The sequence below is a fragment of the Temnothorax nylanderi genome, unplaced genomic scaffold (assembly GCF_030848795.1).
Source record: "Temnothorax nylanderi isolate EJ_2023f unplaced genomic scaffold, tnyl_v1.0 TNYL_tig0193_pilon, whole genome shotgun sequence".
In the NCBI taxonomy this organism is placed as follows: domain Eukaryota; kingdom Metazoa; phylum Arthropoda; class Insecta; order Hymenoptera; family Formicidae; genus Temnothorax; species Temnothorax nylanderi.
In genome coordinates, this window is record NW_027249255.1 from 137,693 (window position 1) to 156,647 (window position 18,955).

General features: G+C 39.5%; 2 protein-coding genes across 4 annotated transcripts; one reads left to right on the forward strand and one right to left on the reverse strand.

Annotated features, from left to right (window-relative positions):
• The first annotated feature begins 58 nt into the window (after positions 1-58).
• Positions 59-14,241, forward strand: LOC139778729 (uncharacterized). 3 transcript variants are annotated; one of them, XM_071716814.1, is made up of 7 exons: positions 59-1,307; positions 5,045-5,194; positions 5,671-5,832; positions 6,222-6,398; positions 7,756-8,016; positions 10,445-10,704; positions 11,064-14,241. In XM_071716814.1, the coding sequence occupies exons 1-7, from the start codon at positions 1,037-1,039 to the stop codon at positions 11,271-11,273; spliced, it is 1,491 nt and encodes a 496-aa protein (XP_071572915.1). In that variant the 5' UTR covers positions 59-1,036; the 3' UTR covers positions 11,274-14,241. The 3 variants fall into 3 exon arrangements, with proteins under 3 accessions (XP_071572915.1, XP_071572917.1, XP_071572918.1); XM_071716816.1 differs by having other exon boundaries at positions 7,756-7,896; XM_071716817.1 differs by lacking the exon at positions 10,445-10,704.
• LOC139778724 (heat shock 70 kDa protein cognate 4-like) lies at positions 11,752-18,950 on the reverse strand. The gene is made up of 3 exons (XM_071716800.1): positions 17,168-18,950; positions 14,745-16,016; positions 11,752-14,626 (listed from the first exon to the last, which is right to left on the reverse strand). Exons 1-3 carry the CDS (start codon positions 17,370-17,372, stop codon positions 14,403-14,405), a joined length of 1,701 nt encoding a protein of 566 aa, XP_071572901.1. The 5' UTR covers positions 17,373-18,950; the 3' UTR covers positions 11,752-14,402.
• Between the last annotated feature and the right edge of the window lie 5 nt (positions 18,951-18,955).

Consider the following 18,955-nt stretch of genomic DNA (forward strand, 5'->3'; position numbering starts at 1 on the left):
CGTGACGCAACTGAAGCTGTTTACAACCGTTCAATGATAATGAAATTCTCGAGACATTTTCGGCATGTGTGGCCGCAATATATCGGTCACCTCCTTTAGACTGTAATTACTGCCCCAGTTCTGGACTTGTGCTACCAACAGATGTCCGCTGACGATAAGGCAGCGAAACTTCATTCCGCGATAAGACTTAACTCCAACCGAAGGCCGGAGGTGTGCTGGTCTCACGTATGCCTTTATATTCCTTTCCCCCCTCGAAACACGAATCGATTACGGCGAATTGCCGCAACTTAACACTCGGCAAACCGATTATACGCTCACTCGTGGCGCCAGGTGAATTCGTGAAAAGGATTCTTCCCGACGCGAGTTGCTTTCCGGAAAAGTGCGACGGAGAGTCTCAGCGGGGGAAGAGAAAGGAGAGCAAACCGGTGTCGTCAGCCTGACCGATGAACTAATGAGCATACATGCATCCGCCGTCCCGGCTCTCTCCCCGGAGAGAGAGACCCACGGCGACTAACCCCGTGTTCTCGATCGACGTGGCGTGGACCGACACGACGGCGAAGCGAGGAAGAAGCGGGGCGAGTCGGAGTAGCGGTCGCGCGCAGCTGCAGCCGCGTCCGTCCTCGCTCTTACCCCGCGAGGACCGTTCAGTGAACGAGGTGGAGCGGTTTCGAGCGGTCCCGAAACGGTCGACGTCTCCTCGTGGTGCTCGTTTGTGCAGTGCTCAAAAATACGGACGTGCTGATAAATTACGGCGGAGCCTTGCCGTCCGAGCGGTACGCTCCGCGTACGCTCGCGTGCGGGCGCTCGCAGTAGTAATAACGCTTATTACGCCGTCACGTAGGGGATATACAGACGCACGTAGACGGACGCGCGACGAACGCGACGTAAGGCGCTTCTCCCTGGGGCATCGACGACGCGAGGGTGCGCCGGGGAGGTCGGGAGGGCGGGAGGGAGGGAGGGGAGTGCAGGCGACGGGGAAGGATGTCGATGCGCCGTCGGTGGTCGGTTTCGGGGGTTGATTCGCGCCGCGGGGGCGATGAGCGCGCTTCCCTCCGCCCTGAGACTGACCTCCTGCTGCTGCTGCTGCTGCTGGCTCCTGCTGATTTGCCTCGTCGTCTTCCTGATACCTGCGCCCTGCACCAGCCAGCAGACAATAAACCGGACTCGAAAACAGTCGGCAGGTGATAATAATGCGGCGGCGCACGAGTCCAGCTATCTCGACGACGACGCCGAGGTCTACGAGGACGAGCAGATATCCACCGGCAATGGCGACCTCGAGGACTGGTTCGATAGAAATATTACCGCGGGTGAGTTAGGGCACGGTTCGTACGACGACAATGGCAATCGATGGCAGGAGAATAACCGTATACGTTCCACGGAGATGACCGGCGCCGCGGCGATGGTTGGCACTTAAAATAAATTCGATAATTCGGCGAACTCTCAAGCGATTCGTCACGTCGAAAATGGAGTTTTTTTCCGAGTCTATCTCTATCGAAACGTCAATCAGAATTTCCGATCTGAACGACTGATGAATGATACGTGAGTATTATAATTTGTGGGGTGAAAGGGTCGCTGCTATCGACGATTATAGTATCGAACGTTTTGAGGAAGGAAGACCTGGAAGCCAGCACTTACAGGATAGCTCGATGTACATTGTGATGCTAGTTCGTTGCCTAGGTGATGTCGGCGAAGATGAAATCGTTTAGACGTCGTTTAAATTTACCGAGATATAGCATCCTTGATGCATAAATTTATCATTTCTTAAAATCTAAGAAAAATAGTTGACACGTACAATCAGTACAAAAATTAAATATTATCGTTATTGTCATATTAATCTCTATTGCAAAATATTGTAAAAGCACGAAAGGATTATTCAAATAATGCTTATGATACATTGATCAATATCTATTTTTATATTATCATGTAATATTCGTGAAACGTCATGAAGAAAACTTTTAACGAAACTATTGCTAAATATATTAAATATTTCTTATTTTTCTTTCTTCGTATTCTTTATATGTCTGTTATATTTTAAGAAAAAGTATATTCTGAGAAAGTATCCTAAAAATAATAATCTGTGAAATTAAAAATTTCTTTCTGCTTATTTGCCGAATTATCAAGTAAATAGAAAAACTAATAAAAAGATGTAAGGAGATAATGCCAAGTTCTTAAAAAGTTAATTGTTAAATCAAATTGTTGGCAAAGCGTTATTTTACAATTGTCAAGAAATTGTTTGTGGAAATGTAAATGAGATGTATTCGGAATGAGAAAAATTAGGTAAGAGCACGAGAAAGGCATGCTATAAAAAGAAGCAAGCATAAGATATCAGATTTAATAATAATTGCGCTCAAATTTATTCAATAATTAATTTGCAAACAAACATAATTTGCAAACGAAGCATATTCGTCTTGCAATTAGACACGATAATGCTCTTATTTCACGTAAGACAATAACGATCGAGCGAAGGATATATCTCAAGGTTCTCCCTGTTCGCGCCTGCTCCATAATGTGCAAACACTTTCCTCGAGAATATTCATCCATTAAAGCACGTATCTTCGTTCCCGAATACATTATCATCAATTTTTGTATAAAAAATATAATTTCTATTTTTTTCAAGTAAGCCATGTAAAATATGGCTTTTCTCTATAAAAATAGTTTTATAGAGGCTGCTAAAAATTATAGCAAAAATGTATTTTCCTAGAAGCAATATTTTTTAATTCAATTGCAATTATTATTTCTATTCTATTTTAAAAAATCACACTGATTGGTCTTTATTAAATGCTTTATTAAAGTCACGTAAAATTTTATTAAATATTGTATCATATCGCGCTCATTTCTCTCGCTCCAATAAAAACCCTGACTTTTATCGCGTGGCGTCCATTTAGTTTTACGTTTTACTTTCTTTTTATGTTTATCTCTTTCCGATTTTGTATTAAAACACCTAACGCGCTATATTTACGTTCTAAAGAAGGCGGAAAGTGCCTCCAGCGATTGGTCTTAGCGCAGGCGTCGATTTAAGCAAGAAGGAAACGCGTTCTTCTTCTTGATTTTCGCGCCAAGCATGCCGTCGGTATTGATTTTAATGGATGCTGCAAGCTCCGCTCTCCAGGCTCGAGTGTGTCAATTGCACCGCACATTGTGCATGCGTTCGTTCTCTTTTGAAAGTGGAGCTTACCGCGAGGATGTAGCTTAACGAAAATGATAGCGCATTGTTGGCGTAAATTTTTTACTCCTTCAATTCCTTCATTCATCGTGCTCATCTTTTCGACATGAAAGGTGCAATCGGACGGAATAGGTTAGCATGAAGAGTACAACTTAGCCGTATATAGTTAGTCATAACACGGAAATTGATAAATGATAAAAAGAGACGAAAGCTTACTGCCGTTTCAAATTTACTCAATTTCTAAATTAATAGATGTAATCCGGTTGATAATAGAAGTGAATTATTACATGAAAATAATGACGCAGCAAGCGGCATAAATATGCTTATTGAATATTAAAATATCTTTACTTGATTTAGCACGCTTTTTGGAACTTTCCATAATTTCTATTTAACCAATACGATCCAAGATAATTTTAATGATCGAACGCATAATTTCTTAATTACACTTAATATAGCTGCACGTGCTAATCCATCAGACGTTATTAAAACTTTCCGTTGAACTCTCCGTTGAAATCACGCGAATCTAAATTTTCGCTCGATGAGGGAGCGATAAAGCGCACGCGACGTAGCAGTAACGCGTACGTGCAATGAACCTTAATCAGTATAAAATTACTTGCGGCCTGCTAAAGAAATACATTCAAAGCCGCGCATTTTCAACCGTAAAACTAAAAGAGTACGCGATCATCGCGAAACGGCACACCGGCGACTACGTCGCACGGGCGCTATTATCCGCAGGACAATGAGTACTGTAATATTGAAATTTCTGCAGCTGCATACGCGTCCATGGCGACGCTAAATGACACAAAGCGCATTTATCACGCACGACTGTCGTTGTCATTAAATAAGCGATTTGTGCGCTGATCCGAATAGCCCGAGACGATCGAGAAGCGCACCGTAAGCGATTATAAATAAAGATATCTATATATTTATAATATAAATAAATAAAGATACATATGTTATTATTAGAGTATGAAATAAAGTATATTAACGAATTAAGAATACTGGATTTGCGGACTCAAAAAAAAGCTTTGTAGCTTATTCATGATATATTTATTTGTAATAAAAGAATTAATCTTTTCATCAGTAGGTACAATTTTTAATGAGGAAATTTATTTATGTAATTTAAATGTCTGTGGAAAATATATCGGCGTTTTAGGGAATACTCGATTATGAAATTTATAACCGTTTACATTATCGCTGTATTGCCACACAATGCAGTTTGAAAACGTGCCAAAGGGAGTTAGCCGAAGGGAATTATCATCTGGGCTACTGCTGCGAAAGCAACAGAGGATACAGTACGATACTGTTACAATAACCTGACAGTGAACTCATAACAAATAAGTTGGCGTGCTGCGCCAATTAGATTTAAAGTCCGCAATTGAATTAATAAATTGCAGAATTTAGGATCACTTGCGTTGCTTCGAAATTCACATTTTAATCGTACTATTGCAAAAATTATCGAAATACACATACAAGCGAACGTAAAAATTCATTATCAAAAATACACAGAGCTGAATTAGCCCTCTATCTTTATACTAATAACAGATATCAGTGGAGAAATATTTAAATACTTTTAGATTAACTAAAAACTAATAAAATTAAATGTATCATAAATCAAGTGAAGGTAAAGCATTCTAAATTTGTTTCACTAATAAAGAAAATTTTATGTCGCAACACTATAAGACTATATTGCAGGAAGAATAACCCATAATAATTTCAGACTGTATTAGCGCGAGAAACTAACAAATATAAAATTCTCGATTTTATAATTAATTTTAACCGTGTATGTATCATCAGAAGCTATGATTATTATTCTCTGTGTATCGAAATATTATTTAATGTTTGAAACAGAAATTTAAATACTTATGTGACTTTTTGCAGAAAAAGGACGATACTTGGGCTCGCCTTGCGACCGCGACGTCGTGTGCAATGCCGAGCTACAGCACGTGTTCTGCGATTCAATCACTGGCCTCTGCGAGTGCGAAAAGTTGTACCCCGTTCGTCTCGGGCCTACCAAGGGATGTGCCAAACGTATGTAAAAGCTAGCGAGACTAGTTACCCTCATGCCTAACAAGTAGGTCGTTCCGATATCATAACTTCCATGGTAACGGTCGGTGAAAATAAATGTTCGCGCGCTCCTGATAGCCTGAATGAAGTCCGACGGCATAAAAAGACTTTGTGCACTCGTTTATTTTATACAACGAGCGTTAGATAAAAGCGCGAGAAACCGTAAATGAATTTCTAAAACGATAAAACGTTTGCCTAATATTATATCAAAACGCAAGAAATTTTAAAATGATAAAAACATACATCATAACAAACATCATTTCATGGCGCAATATAAAAATACAAGACTGTCTAAATTGGAAGAACGGGATTTTGTCGACAATTTGAGAAAAGATTGAATCTATCTTATGTATGGAACTTTGAAACTTTGATTAAATTCCTACTGAATAAAAGATGTCTTCCTCAATAAGTAAATACGAGCTATCGATTCTTGCTTTCAGCCAAAAAACTCGGAGAACAGTGCTTCTATCGTGCGACGTGCACTTTTGCGGATCAACATTCGACGTGCACGCAAGTTCAACACAATGCGGTATGCGATTGCGAGGAGGGATATCACAGGGTTGCTCTGTCCAGGCCTAACAAGAAGGTTTTCTGCGCGGAGGGTATGCCATTTATCCCCGATATTTGTCTCAATCACCCCCGTTCAAGATTTCTATAAGACTTTTATAAATCGATGTTCGTTTTCGCTGCACTTCTGAACTAGTGCAATAAGTTAGAATGAAAAAACATATATTTGTTTCGTTCTAACTTATTGCACTATGTTGCACTAGTTCAGAAGTGCAGCGAAAACGAACAGACCTAATAATTACTATCATTTATTTTGTAGTATAAATAACATTAACATTTATCGTTTTAATGTTTAACATACTCAGCTGATTACCATAAATACTGAAATAAATTTGTCATTAAAGCGAAGGAAATATATTTTAATATCGATCCGCGAGTTATCGTGCTATGTCCTCCTTTAATTCGTTGTAATCTGACCCGATAGATCTGGTGCTGATAACTACAGACCTTCCGACCCTACTCTGCATAGCATCGGGGATAGCCATCTTTACGGGGATGATATGCTTCGTGCTCAAACTATTCAGCCGGGCGAGGTATTCAAGGCCGCGGCATTACGCCAATGCCAATCATGCGCCACCCATGCTGTTTTCCAGTGATACTGGTAAGTAATGACCGATTAATCTCGACATTCTGCAAGAGGGGAAGTCCCGTGTAAATATCGCAATCATGAAAAAAATATCAACTCTGGAGAGACGTCAATCGCAACGTCAATCTGGGGATTTCCCTTATGAATTATTTGTTAAACATGCGCGTTAAGATAATCCTCACTTTTCAAAATAAAGGAAATTAAAACTTATAGCTAGAATATTTGTGTTATAACTAATATGACAGCAGCGTGATTATTTAGATAAATTTAGATTATTTCATTTTATGAGGAATATAATATATAATTTTCACGAACACGCGCCTACGCATAATCTTGCGTAATATGTTTCAATCTTTCCCTTCAAATTAAAAACATTTATTCTGAGTAGAAAAAGCCGAGAGTTTATGAAACTGTAAATTATTATACGGAATTAATGCGTCACTCATAAGTTTATAATTTAATATTTTTTTATATTTTTTAAAAAGTAACAGATTATGTAGAATTTATAAATATACAGAAGGAAATTATAATTTGCTATTGCTATTTCGAACAAAATACAAACAAATTACTCATCTTTATAATTTTTCTGAAACTGCACAATTTAGAACGTTTTCACACGAAATGCGCAAATTCGACAATAATAATTCTTCCCCTTCGTGGAGAACCTACTTTCGCTTCCGCGAAATCAATAGAAGATATATCTATATATCGATACGGTGCATAGTATATTCTAAAGAGAGATATCTATTCTTGTCTCACTTCGTTACTTACGACGTCACACATCAAACTATACTTCAAAGAAACCAGATGCAGCAAGGAAATCAAACGAGATCTTAAGAAAACTGTGCAAGAAATATAAAGCGCAGCATTCCTGCGCACGGGATGAAAAGTTAAATATATTTTCCTACCTATCCCAAAATAATATAACAAAAAGAGCAATTCTCTCGTTCTCATGGATCTTTCCACAACGATAGTTTTTAAAAATATTTCATAAAAGAGATATCGACGCAATCACTCACCTCCTTTATTTTTGTTTTGAACGAAAATAATTTCTGCAATTTTATTCTGCTTATACATAATCGTGTCCTATACGGAAAAATATTGAATCGCGCCAAGCAATATATTGTCGTATCAGCGTACGTAACGTATATCAGACGTAGTAAACGGACAGCATTAGAAATATATATCTCGTACAAATAGTCGAACAAGCAGCTCGCCGGCGCGGCGCGGCGTATCTCGTCCGAAAGGTCAAACGAAACGTCCATCACGTCCGCGAAGTGTGAGAAAGCTAAAGGCCATTAAGCGCCGTCCATGGCCCGTATCGCCACATCTCCATATGCGGAAATAACTCCCCCGAAAATAAATTTCGCAGGCATCCCGTTGACGCTGCACGGACGGCCGTCGTCGCGATCGAGCCAGCGGAGCAACAGTGCCGGGCCCCTCAACTGCGCGTTCACCAGGAGGCCCAGCAGCGGCGGTAGCCGCGGACCCCTGGTACCGGCGTCCAGAGCAGGTGCGGCACGGGCCGCCGCTATCTTGCTTATATCGTGTCACCTGCAGGCGACCAAGGACGGCAACAACAAGCACCGACGTACCCTTAGTGACGTGGCCGAGGGATCGACCGACGGCCTCGGTAGACGATCTCGTCTCTCTCTCTCTCTCTCTCTCTCTCTTTCTTTCTGTCTCTTTCTGCCTCTCTATCGCTCTTTGGGTGTCTCACATCCTGTCGTAAAAATACGTTTCATACCTCTCTTTGACGTTCGCTCTGTCTCCGTACTTGCTTATCGATCTACATTGGATAATCGTGAAATTCGATTTGCGTTTACGTGGCTCGTATAAGTGACATAAACATGACCCAAAGAATACGCCGCCTGCCTTCGTCGAGGAACATTGTTGTCGGTATCATTATCGCTGTGTTCATTCAAACAAGTGTTATCCTAGCAGTGACAGATTCACGTGTCTCCGTCGTCACTACATATGTGTAACTATCTATCATCTAACTCTCTCTCTCTTCTTTCTCTCTCTCTCTTTCTCTCTCTCTCTTTCTCTCTCTCTTTCTCTCTATTCTTTCTCTCTTCACATATACTTCTCCATTTATCTTTTACACTTCCTCTATGTTCGTCAATGCAATTCGCTTCTTGTGCTGGCAACGGTGGTGTAATTGCGAAAGGAAGATTATTTTATAGTGACGATTGATGATGACGGTAGCAACGATGCTTCATACCAAATCATGTCATTGTCGCTGTTGCTGTTACATGGTCATGGTAACTAACTGTTGTCGATGGCTGTATTAGATATCCGTGTTTCATCCGAAATCCCGGCTCTTGGTAATCTCGTCTGTATGTCCATAACGCGTTTTAATCGCTGGACAAATTTAATGGTCGTTCCACGTTTAATATCATCTGAATACGAAAGAAAACTTCGCAGCTTTGGATACAGTAATTAACTGTTCTTGTTAACTTGCATTTGGTAATTTTTACATCATTGTAACACAATTATTAATTACTGTTCACGCATTTCTTCAGATGCCAATCGTATATATATACACGATGATATAAGGATAATTAAATGCAGTTAACAAGAATCGTATTAATATAATATGTATATGTATATATACATGTATCAGTACAATTCACAGTACGTTTTCTTTCTTCCTAAAACTAAGAAATTAAAGTGTGCTTCCTTGGCTGCCAATCTTAGATAAAATAATTAATAAATGAGTTGTTATATTATGTGCATAAAATAATATCTCAAAGAAAATCGTGCAGGCAGCAAGTCTGCATTAAATGAAAATAAAATTGCGAATAAAATGTATCACAAGTGTGTTACGAGATAGCAAGATAGCAGCGGCCGATTTCGTTGCTCGTTTACAAGTGAATCTTTTTCTGGTAAGACACATAGAGACACGAAATCCTTACGCACTAGCTAGCTCGCTGCACACGCGCAATTACACACACACACACACACACACACACACACGTACGTATAAATATATCGCGTCGACAATGTATACAATTAGGGACCAGTTTCTCGGTAGATGTTACAACTCATAAGACTATACTATTCTTTATAAAATTAATACTAGTAGAAGAGCAAATGTTTAATCAGTCGATTACATTTTGAATATTCTTACCGGAAAACTATATCCCTACACACCAAAATAATATATGTAATATTTTTTTAGAATAGTTTGCTTTGCCAGCTCAGCTTACGTATTTTCTACGTCAAAAACTTACTTCTTAAATATGTGTATATCATTGTAAAAATACATCTCGATAAGAGCCTTGCGATCACGTACTTTCAGGTGTTTCAGTCACTGTTTCTATCAATTAAATTTACGCATTTTTTTAATTTCAGTAAAATATAATGATACATACACACAATATGCAAAGATTGCAAAGTTCTTTGTATAAAATTTTTTCCATTAATTTGTAAGTTATTCTTTCGCATGCTATTTATTCAATTAAGTATTTTTAATGTCTGCGTAAATGCGGTGCCATTTTCTTGCGTTTAACTCAACTTACACGGCATATACACGAGTCATTATTTTACAGAATATATTTTTACATACAGAATTATGTCTCGAAATACACAATTATAGCAAAAACATTTCGTAGACAAATCTAGCATCTTTTTAAATAAGATTAGCATGTATCTCAGTATCTCAGTTTTCTCTTCCGAAAAATAGAAACGTACCTCAAATTTACCTTTATTATTAAACCTCTACTACTATTATTTATTTGAATAATGAATGCATTGTTATTTTTACTCCCGTTCTCGTAGCTTATTCACATGCCCAATTATTCAATTTATAGTACATTTCTTCGCAAGCCTCCACTCCCACCGCTTCATCGAATATTTATCGCGTTGTTTAAGGCAAGAATATATATTACAGTTTCGCACTTAGAAATTACGGTCTTAGATAGCTCAGATTAGAGATTATCTAGGATAACATATAGATTCTCTTACTTTCTTTTTCAATATTATATTTCTCCTAGCATAGAAAGTAAGGTCGTTAGAGAATACATTGATATCTCTACGTGGTTCTCTTTCTCGCGTAGGTTCCCGCCGTCCTAGCTTAGCGTCGGTTCACAGTTCGACGTCCTCGTCCCGTAGCTACAGCGCGCGTCGACTCGAGAAGGAGAGGAACGACAAGGAGCAACGCCAAGTGATTCAGGAGCTCCGGCTGGCGAAGCAGCGGGACCAACTGCAGCAACAACAGCAACAGGTGGTTGCCCCGACGCCCAGCCCCAGGACTCCCCATTCCACAGACGAGTTGCTGCCTGCGGTCGAAGAGGGGAAGGAAGTCTTTTACAACGAGGTAAGAGTCATCCCCGATCCCTTTTGGGATCCATTACAGTCTATCATCATCAGTGGTGATTTAACGTTGAAGAATATCAAGAAGCTTTATTACTGCCAAGCTTGCATTATGCTTGAATGCTGATGTATCCGACAACCATGTTCAACAATCCTCTGATATGGTGCCGCAATCTTTCTCCAAACAATTAAATTTGATTTTAAAAATTTATCGTTATATACAAAATATCCTTGAAAAGTACGGCGGCACTCTCTCTCTTTCTCTTCTCTCTCTTCTCTCTCTCTCTCTCTCTCTCTGAATGTAAGATACGGCGATGTGTTGTCGTGCATCGAGTTTTAGATGAAAGTTGATTACATTTGCAGCAGGTACCGACGACATCAGACGTATCAAATACCATCCCAATAACGACGACCATGACGGTGATAACGACGACGACGTTAACAACGGCGATAACCACTTCCAACGCAAGCACAACCCGACCGATGGGCGAGACCGCGCCTATGGCAACGCCAACGGCCATTTTCGGCACGAACGTTGCACCACGGGCTTCCGATGACATTTTTCAAGTGTAGTCTTTATCGTGTAATGACGTCAAATGACAAAGTCGATTGGACTCTCAATTTATTAACGACCTTTTTATTGTATCGGCAAGAACCAATTGTAACAGTATCCAGACGGAGGCGCGTATGTAAAAAAAAAACGCGGTGACGCACTTGCGATAAAATACGGAACTCTTATCAATAGATATAAATGCACACACAAATATCTCGAGAATAAGCTAAATCCGTATTTTGTCCGCGTTAAAAAAAGTCAGCTTATAACAAATGACATATAGCCATTCACATGAAAAATAACTTTCCCGGAAAAGCAATTATACTAAATATCGCGATTTGCAATTTTATAACTCATTCCCCCCCCCCCTCTCTCTCTCTCTCTTTCTGTATTTTAATTTAATGTAAGAGCAAATAGGATTATATATTTATTTCTTCAATTTATTTTAAAGTACTATAATTTACATACAAAAACGAGGTTAAAATAATATGGTCAATATATTTAGCTCAAATTTATTTAATTTAATGTATTACGGAAGTTTTAATTTATTCCTTTTTTTTCATAGCATGTAATTTCCACATAGCATGTAACATTGGAAATCGATGTTCCATAACTGACTTTATAATATGGACGAAATATTAAGATACAGGGCACTTTCTGGATGAATGTACTTGGGCACAAGTGTACTTAACGAATTAGAAGGTGGCGACATAACATATTTTTACTCGCGGTACTTGCACAGATAAGAATTTCCGAATGCAGCTGGAAAAAAAAGAGTAAGGTGTAATAGCACAATTAAGCAACGCAATCAGCGCAATGATAGAACAGGTCTTTTTGGATGTCTTGAGGTACAAACAAAATTATTGGAAGTGCTTATATCTATGTGAAAAAATTTACGCTTAATGTGCAAGAATTCAAAGTTGGCGACAAAATATTCCGAAATAAACCGAGTAAGAAGCGTTTCAATGCTTTGTGTGAAATAACTGAACTGAGAAATCATAAATATTCGTTAAATAAATGAATTTCTTTGGTATCCAAAAATTTTTAATTGTACAAATGTGTGATTTTATGAAACTCAGCAAAGGCTTTTAGATCAACTATGTCAGAACAATCAATTCACAACAAAAATTCAATCAGTTATTTTGATTAAAATAGTATTCACAATGGTATAATTTACCTATCGAAATACATCATTGTATAATCACACATCAGAATATGATAAAAGCATTGAATCGCTTGACAATATTACTATTAAAGAATGCATCATAAAATTCTCTTTTTATAATTCTCATGATATGAATATAATAATAATCGTACTTCATTCAGAGAACAATAAAAATTATTCAAGTTTATCAAGATAAATTGCATTGTTACACAAAAGTTTCGATCGAATCTCTCATTTCAACGACAATATATCTGTTCAATAATTACAAATAATCGTCATACAATAGTTTCTTTAAGTCCAATTACATGAAACTAATGAAATTGTTCGTCGGAGTGCGATTACATATCATAGCAGATCCTAAGGCGCTATTCCGTTCGATTTCAATCGGAGGAAATCATCGTATCGTACTAAACTTCTTATTGAAAAATCAGGACGCGATAAGAAAGCTATTGGAGGGACAATCTCGAGTGGATCGAGGCTAAATATACTTCTATATCCTTACATAAAACGATACAAAGGCGTAATCTCCTGCCCGGACTTAACAAAAGGATGATGCGATTGTAAAAACCACGAGAATTACGCCGCATTGCTGCTATTACAGTCCAGTTGCCTCGCTTTGCTAATTGGGACGGTCGCGGCGTGCAATACCGGGCGACGATTCTTTTTCCCTCCCAACGCAAACATTCCGTTAACTTGTTTTTAGGCATGACCAAAAAGGACGACTTACTCATTCGTCAAATATGTATACACAGTGCGATTACCTTTTATACCTTTAGACAAGTGCAGCAAAATATCTATATGTAGATATTACAATACATTGTAGTATATTTGTTGCGGTTAAATCACTATCATCTCTTTCTTCGTTTGTACACTTCATCAGCCATTGTACAAGCTAAACGAGGAATTTGAGCGTATGTGAATTGCCATTTTGTTAATTATTATTTGAAAGTTGATTAAATTAATTTGGTCATATTTTTGTACAAAGCATATTACATCTTTATATTAAAGTAATAGGGAAATATCATTTTCAAGATGTCTCACGATGTCCAAAAATTCATTTGGCGACTCGACAAAACTGCGAGGTCCTTCCCATTACGTTTAAGTCATATTACGCAATCGTTTGCAGACATTAATCGTAAGTTAGCATAAGCAATCAATGCATTTCGACATCGTATCACGAGCCTTTCAAACGCAATCTCTGGTTACTAGACTCGCGTAAAATATGAAATAATATAAAACCATTAAGAGACGTTATATATCACATGTACACGCCATCACACATTCGTAATAAAGATTTACGGAAAATCGGAGACGCGTAATCAGAAAGAGGCGTAAATCTATTATTATAGCAAAACATGTATCAACACTCTCGTGTTCGGATAATTTACGCTGCCTTTCCCGAGTAAATAAATAAATGAGAAAAAAAAGGAGATGGACAAAAAGCATTGAAAGATATTCTTAAACGCTGCATAGGAATACATACGTACTTACACACAAAATTCATGTACACGTGACACAGAAATAAGATTAACTTATACGTATTGTGTTCGACAACGATCGCACCTGGTTATTAGGCTCGGTTGCAGTCGATTGATCTATTATCATTAAGGCAAGGGACGAAGAGAAGATATGAACTTATATCGCGTAACACACAGCCCGCATTTCTCTGATGATACTCAATACTCGACTTGCCGCCTGATTTATAAAAATCGATGTACAACGTTATCGTTTTATCCCGGTTTTAAATGTTTACTGTATCATAAGATTGTAATATAGTCGTTGGGCCAAATAAAGCTCGTTTTTTTTTTCGATATAAGCACACACATGGTAGACGTGTGATTATTTCTCCTTAGCTTAAAACAAATTGCTGAAGAAGATCGGAAAAAGCTTGAAAAGTCAACTCTAGAGATTTCCATCATACAAAACTTCGTGCATTATTAATATACCAATATCGTCCGGATTACATTGACGAGCGGATCTTTCCCTACGAGAAGGATGGCCACGACGCATACTCCGGAGAGTACGCGTTCGCATACACTGGCAGCGGTCCAGCCGAAGATGTGTAACAAGCCAGTGCCAACGAGCGCCGGTCTTCCCTATACATTACGCATTCTATGTCCTCTTTCGACAAACGACCCTTGTCGTTGGTAATCGTGATCTTATTTTCTTTGCCCGTAGATTTTTCGATCGCAGAGACATTTAATATGCCTGCAAGACAAAATACATTGGATTAGAGAAAACGTTACTTAAATAACAAATAATCGGATATCAATATCTTAGATTATTTAACATATAAAATACTAATGTTTGGATCATCACAACTTACCATTAATGTTGATATCGAAGGTGACTTCGATTTGCGGTTCACCCCTAGGCGCCGGAGGTATACCCGTCAGCTCGAATTTGCCGAGAATGTTGTTATCCTTCGCTATCGCTCTCTCTCCTTCGTAAACCTGGATAAGCACTCCCGGTTGATTGTCGGAGTACGTGGTGAACGTCCGGGTCCGTTTCGTTGGTATTGTTGTGTTCCTCTTGATCAAGACAGTCATGACGCCACCGGCGGTCTCGATACCCAACGACAACGGAGTCACGTCCAGCCAAAGCAGTTCTCGGACCTCCTCGGACTTGTCCCCATACAATTCCCGGACAATCAACCGGGAGTGCAGAATTGCCGCCTGAACTGCCGCGCCATAGGCAACGGCCTCGTCCGGATTGATCGACTTGTTTAGTTCCTTGCCGTTGAAGAAATCTTGAAGTAGCTTCTGAATCATTGGTATCCTAGTAGAGCCACCGACTAGAACAATGCTGTGAACTTGAGCCTTGTCCATCTTCGCGTCCCTGAGCGCCTTCTCTACAGGTTTGAGAGTGCTTCTGAACATATCAGCGCAGAGTTCTTCAAATTTAGCCCTAGTAATGGACGTGTAAAAGTCGATACCCTTGAACAACGAGTCGATCTCAATGCTCGCCTGTGTTGACGAGCTCAACGTTCTCTTTGCCCTCTCGCAGGCGGTCCTCAAGCGTCTCAGAGCCCTCTTGTTGGGGCTCAGGTCCTTCTTGTACTTCTCCTTGAATTCCTGCACGAAGTAGGTCACCATTCGATTGTCGAAGTCTTCGCCGCCGAGATGCGTGTCGCCGGCAGTGGATTTCACCTCGAAGATGCCGTCCTCGATCGTCAGAATCGACACGTCGAAGGTACCACCGCCCAAGTCGAAGATCAGGACGTTCTTCTCGCCCGCAGCCTTCTTATCGAGATCGTAGGCTATCGCGGCGGCCGTAGGCTCGTTTACTATCCTGAGGACGTTCAGGCCAGCAATAACGCCGGCGTCCTTTGTCGCCTGCCTCTGAGAGTCATTGAAATAAGCTGGCACGGTAATGACGGCGTTTGTTATTGTCTTGCCCAGATATGCCTCCGCGGTCTCCTTCATCTTTGTCAGAACCATGGAAGACACCTCCTCGGGGAAAAAGGTCTTCATCTCGCCCTTGTACGATACCTCGATCTTTAGTTTGCCACCATCGCTGACCACCGTGAACGGCCAGTGCTTCATGTCGCTCTGCACCGTCGCATCGTCGAAACGACGACCGATCAGACGCTTCGCATCTTTATAGAAAAATGATAAAGATTCGTAAGTTGTCTATTTCTTCAATATAATCATCTCTTAAAGCATACGGTGCGATGAGATGGAGAAGAGGAGGATCCTGTGGATTGTGTCGGATTACGGAGGTGATGGTTGCGGAATGTTGAATTATCGCCGAGCCGGAAAACAGAAATGTCTAACATTTGCCAATACTTCAATATAATTCGTACAAAGGTAATTTTGTGTAAGAAGAAAAATCATAAAATAGTCTACTTACCGCGAATTATAACCGTGAAAATAGATCAAAAAAATTCGTAAAATAATCATCATATATGCAGAACACAATACAAAATCGTATCGATGTATAAAATGTCAAAACGCTCGGCTAGAATGTTAAGGATGGGCGGGAGGCGGGAGCGCCGGGAGCGGGGAAAAAGGAAATTTTGTACGAACGAATGCTGCACACACACATACAGAGAGGCATGCACCGTGGTATCGGGCAAAATCACCGCAAGTAAAACTGCAGTAAAAAACGCGATTGAGATAATTCGACTTCCGAGCACGGAAAGTTTCACGTTCGATCGATCTCGAAGCCGAATAATTTAAAAACAACGTACAATTCTTCGTCTTAAAAAAACAAATCAATACGAGGCTTGCGACGTCGTAAATTTACCACGAAAAGCGCAAAATATTAACGATATTATTGCGTATCTCGCCAAATTATACTAGCAAGTTATATCTCGCTATTAATCATCCGAATATTCTCGTAATTTCAGCATCGTTTCAAAATTATAATAATTGTATATATATATCCTGCATATCAAATTATACCTGCAAGTTATATCTCGCTATCAATCATCCGTGCATTCTCGTGTATTTTAGCATCGGTTTTTTAGAAATTTAAACATAAAAAATTTCATATTTATTTCTTGAAGGATCTACGAAGAAATTCAATCGATACATCTCGTTCCTTGCAATCAGTGTAAGGGTTATCTGTTTAATATTGGATATATTTCACCAGTTGAATATTGAAGCAACACGTTGGCGAATTAAGATCAATAAAGACATGGCGTAAAAGTCTTATCGGGGCGGGACCTTCCAACGCGATTACGGCGCAAAAGTGCCAAGCGATATCGCCGGAATTTCGAAACGTGACAACAAAAGCTCGACTTACCGAAGATGGTGTTGCTGGGGTTCATGGCGACCTGATTCTTCGCCGCGTCGCCGATCAGCCTCTCGGTGGCGGTGAATGCCACATAGCTCGGCGTGGTCCGGTTGCCCTGGTCGTTGGCGATGATCTCGACCTTCCCGTGCTGGAAGACACCCACGCACGAGTACGTGGTGCCCAGGTCAATTCCAATTGCCGGTGCTTCCGACATTGTCAGTCTTCTCTCTTATATTATGTACAAATGAAAAACCGACAGGTGACAAACGCGATACCCCGCTAACCAAGCGTGCTAGCACGACAGCGCACGGCGCGCACGCTGTGCTCAGCGACAGCTCAGCATGTCCACAGTCCACAGTATAACCAGTATGGGGATGGGGGACACTCTCTGTCGGCACCTTTGATCGATTGGTTTCCGTCGTTTCCGATTCGCCGCAATGTTTTTAGCGGACCCATCGACGTAACAACGGTTAAAGGGCCCCGGGTTGTACCTACAAGTAACACTGCCCAAATGTCGTACGCCGATTTTTTTTGAAACTATGCACACATGTAGAACTTTGAAAAATATTTGTGTCGTGTTTTTTTATTTCTGCTTATAAAGCGTTTTAAGAGTAGAAACTACCCTCGAAATATTAACCTTCTCAATTCTATGTATAACAATCCTTTAGGCCATGCACGTCAATTTTTGGTAAAAATACCAGACCAGAAAACCCTAAAAACTCCTAGAGATAGTATTTTCGTGCAAAAACCATTCGGGATAACGTACAGGGTTGAGAAGGTTAATATTTCGAGGGTGGTCCCTATTATACTCTTAAAACGCTTTATAAGCAAAAATAAAAAAATACGACACAAATATTTTTCGAAGTTCTACATGTGTGTGTACACACTTAAAAAAAAATCGGCGTGTGACACACTTGAGTAGTATTACTTGTTAAATGTGCAAAAGAATTGTATACATTATTCATTCTTATATTAAGAATATGGTCTATATATAGGTAGAAATACACAAAAAATATTATTATAATTATATATCACATGTACACGCCATCACACATTCGTAATAAAGATTTACGGAAAATCGAGGACGCGTAATCAGAAAGAGGCGTAAATCTATTATTATAGCAAAACATATATCAACATTCTCGTGTTCGGATAATTTACGCTGTCTTTCCCGAGTAAATAAATAAATGAGAAAAAAAAGGAGATGGACAAAAAGCATTGAAAGATATTCTTAAACGCTGCATAGGCATATACATACGTACTTACACGCAAAATTCATGTACACGTGATACAGAAATAAGATTATCTTATACGTATTGTGTTCGACAACGATCGCACCTGGTTATTAGGCTCGGTTGCAGTCGATTGATCTATTATCATTAAGGCAAGGGACGAAGAGAAGATATGAACTTATATCTAGTAACACACAGCCCGCATTTCTCTGATGATACTCAATACTCGACTTGCCGCCTGATTTATAAAAATCGATGTACAACGTTATCGTTTTATCCCGGTTTTAAATGTTTACTGTATCATAAGATTGTAATATAGTCGTTGGGCCAAATAAAGCTCGTTTTTTTTTCGATATAAGCACACACATGGTAGACGTGTGATTATTTCTCCTTAGCTTAAAACAAATTGCTGAAGAAGATCGAAAGAAGCTCGACAAGTCAACAGTAGAGATTTCCATCATACAAAACTTCGTGCATTATTAATATACACTGTCTCTCTCTCGCTCTCTCTCTTCGCCCGAGAAGAACCATTTAATTTACTAAAACCGCGTTAGATATGAGGGGC

Coding starts and splice junctions, on each gene's coding strand:
- LOC139778724 (XM_071716800.1), bottom strand. CDS start 17,372: ATGTCGGAAGCACCGGCAATTGGAATTGACCTGGGCACCACGTACTCG. Junction 16,017..17,167: donor CCCCAGCAACACCATCTTCG/GTAAGTCGAGCT, acceptor TTTTCTATAAAG/ATGCGAAGCGTCTGATCGGT. Junction 14,627..14,744: donor CTTCGATATCAACATTAATG/GTAAGTTGTGAT, acceptor TTTGTCTTGCAG/GCATATTAAATGTCTCTGCG.
- LOC139778729 (XM_071716814.1), top strand. CDS start 1,037: ATGAGCGCGCTTCCCTCCGCCCTGAGACTGACCTCCTGCTGCTGCTGC. Junction 5,833..6,221: donor GAAGGTTTTCTGCGCGGAGG/GTATGCCATTTA, acceptor CTGACCCGATAG/ATCTGGTGCTGATAACTACA. Junction 10,705..11,063: donor AGGAAGTCTTTTACAACGAG/GTAAGAGTCATC, acceptor TTACATTTGCAG/CAGGTACCGACGACATCAGA.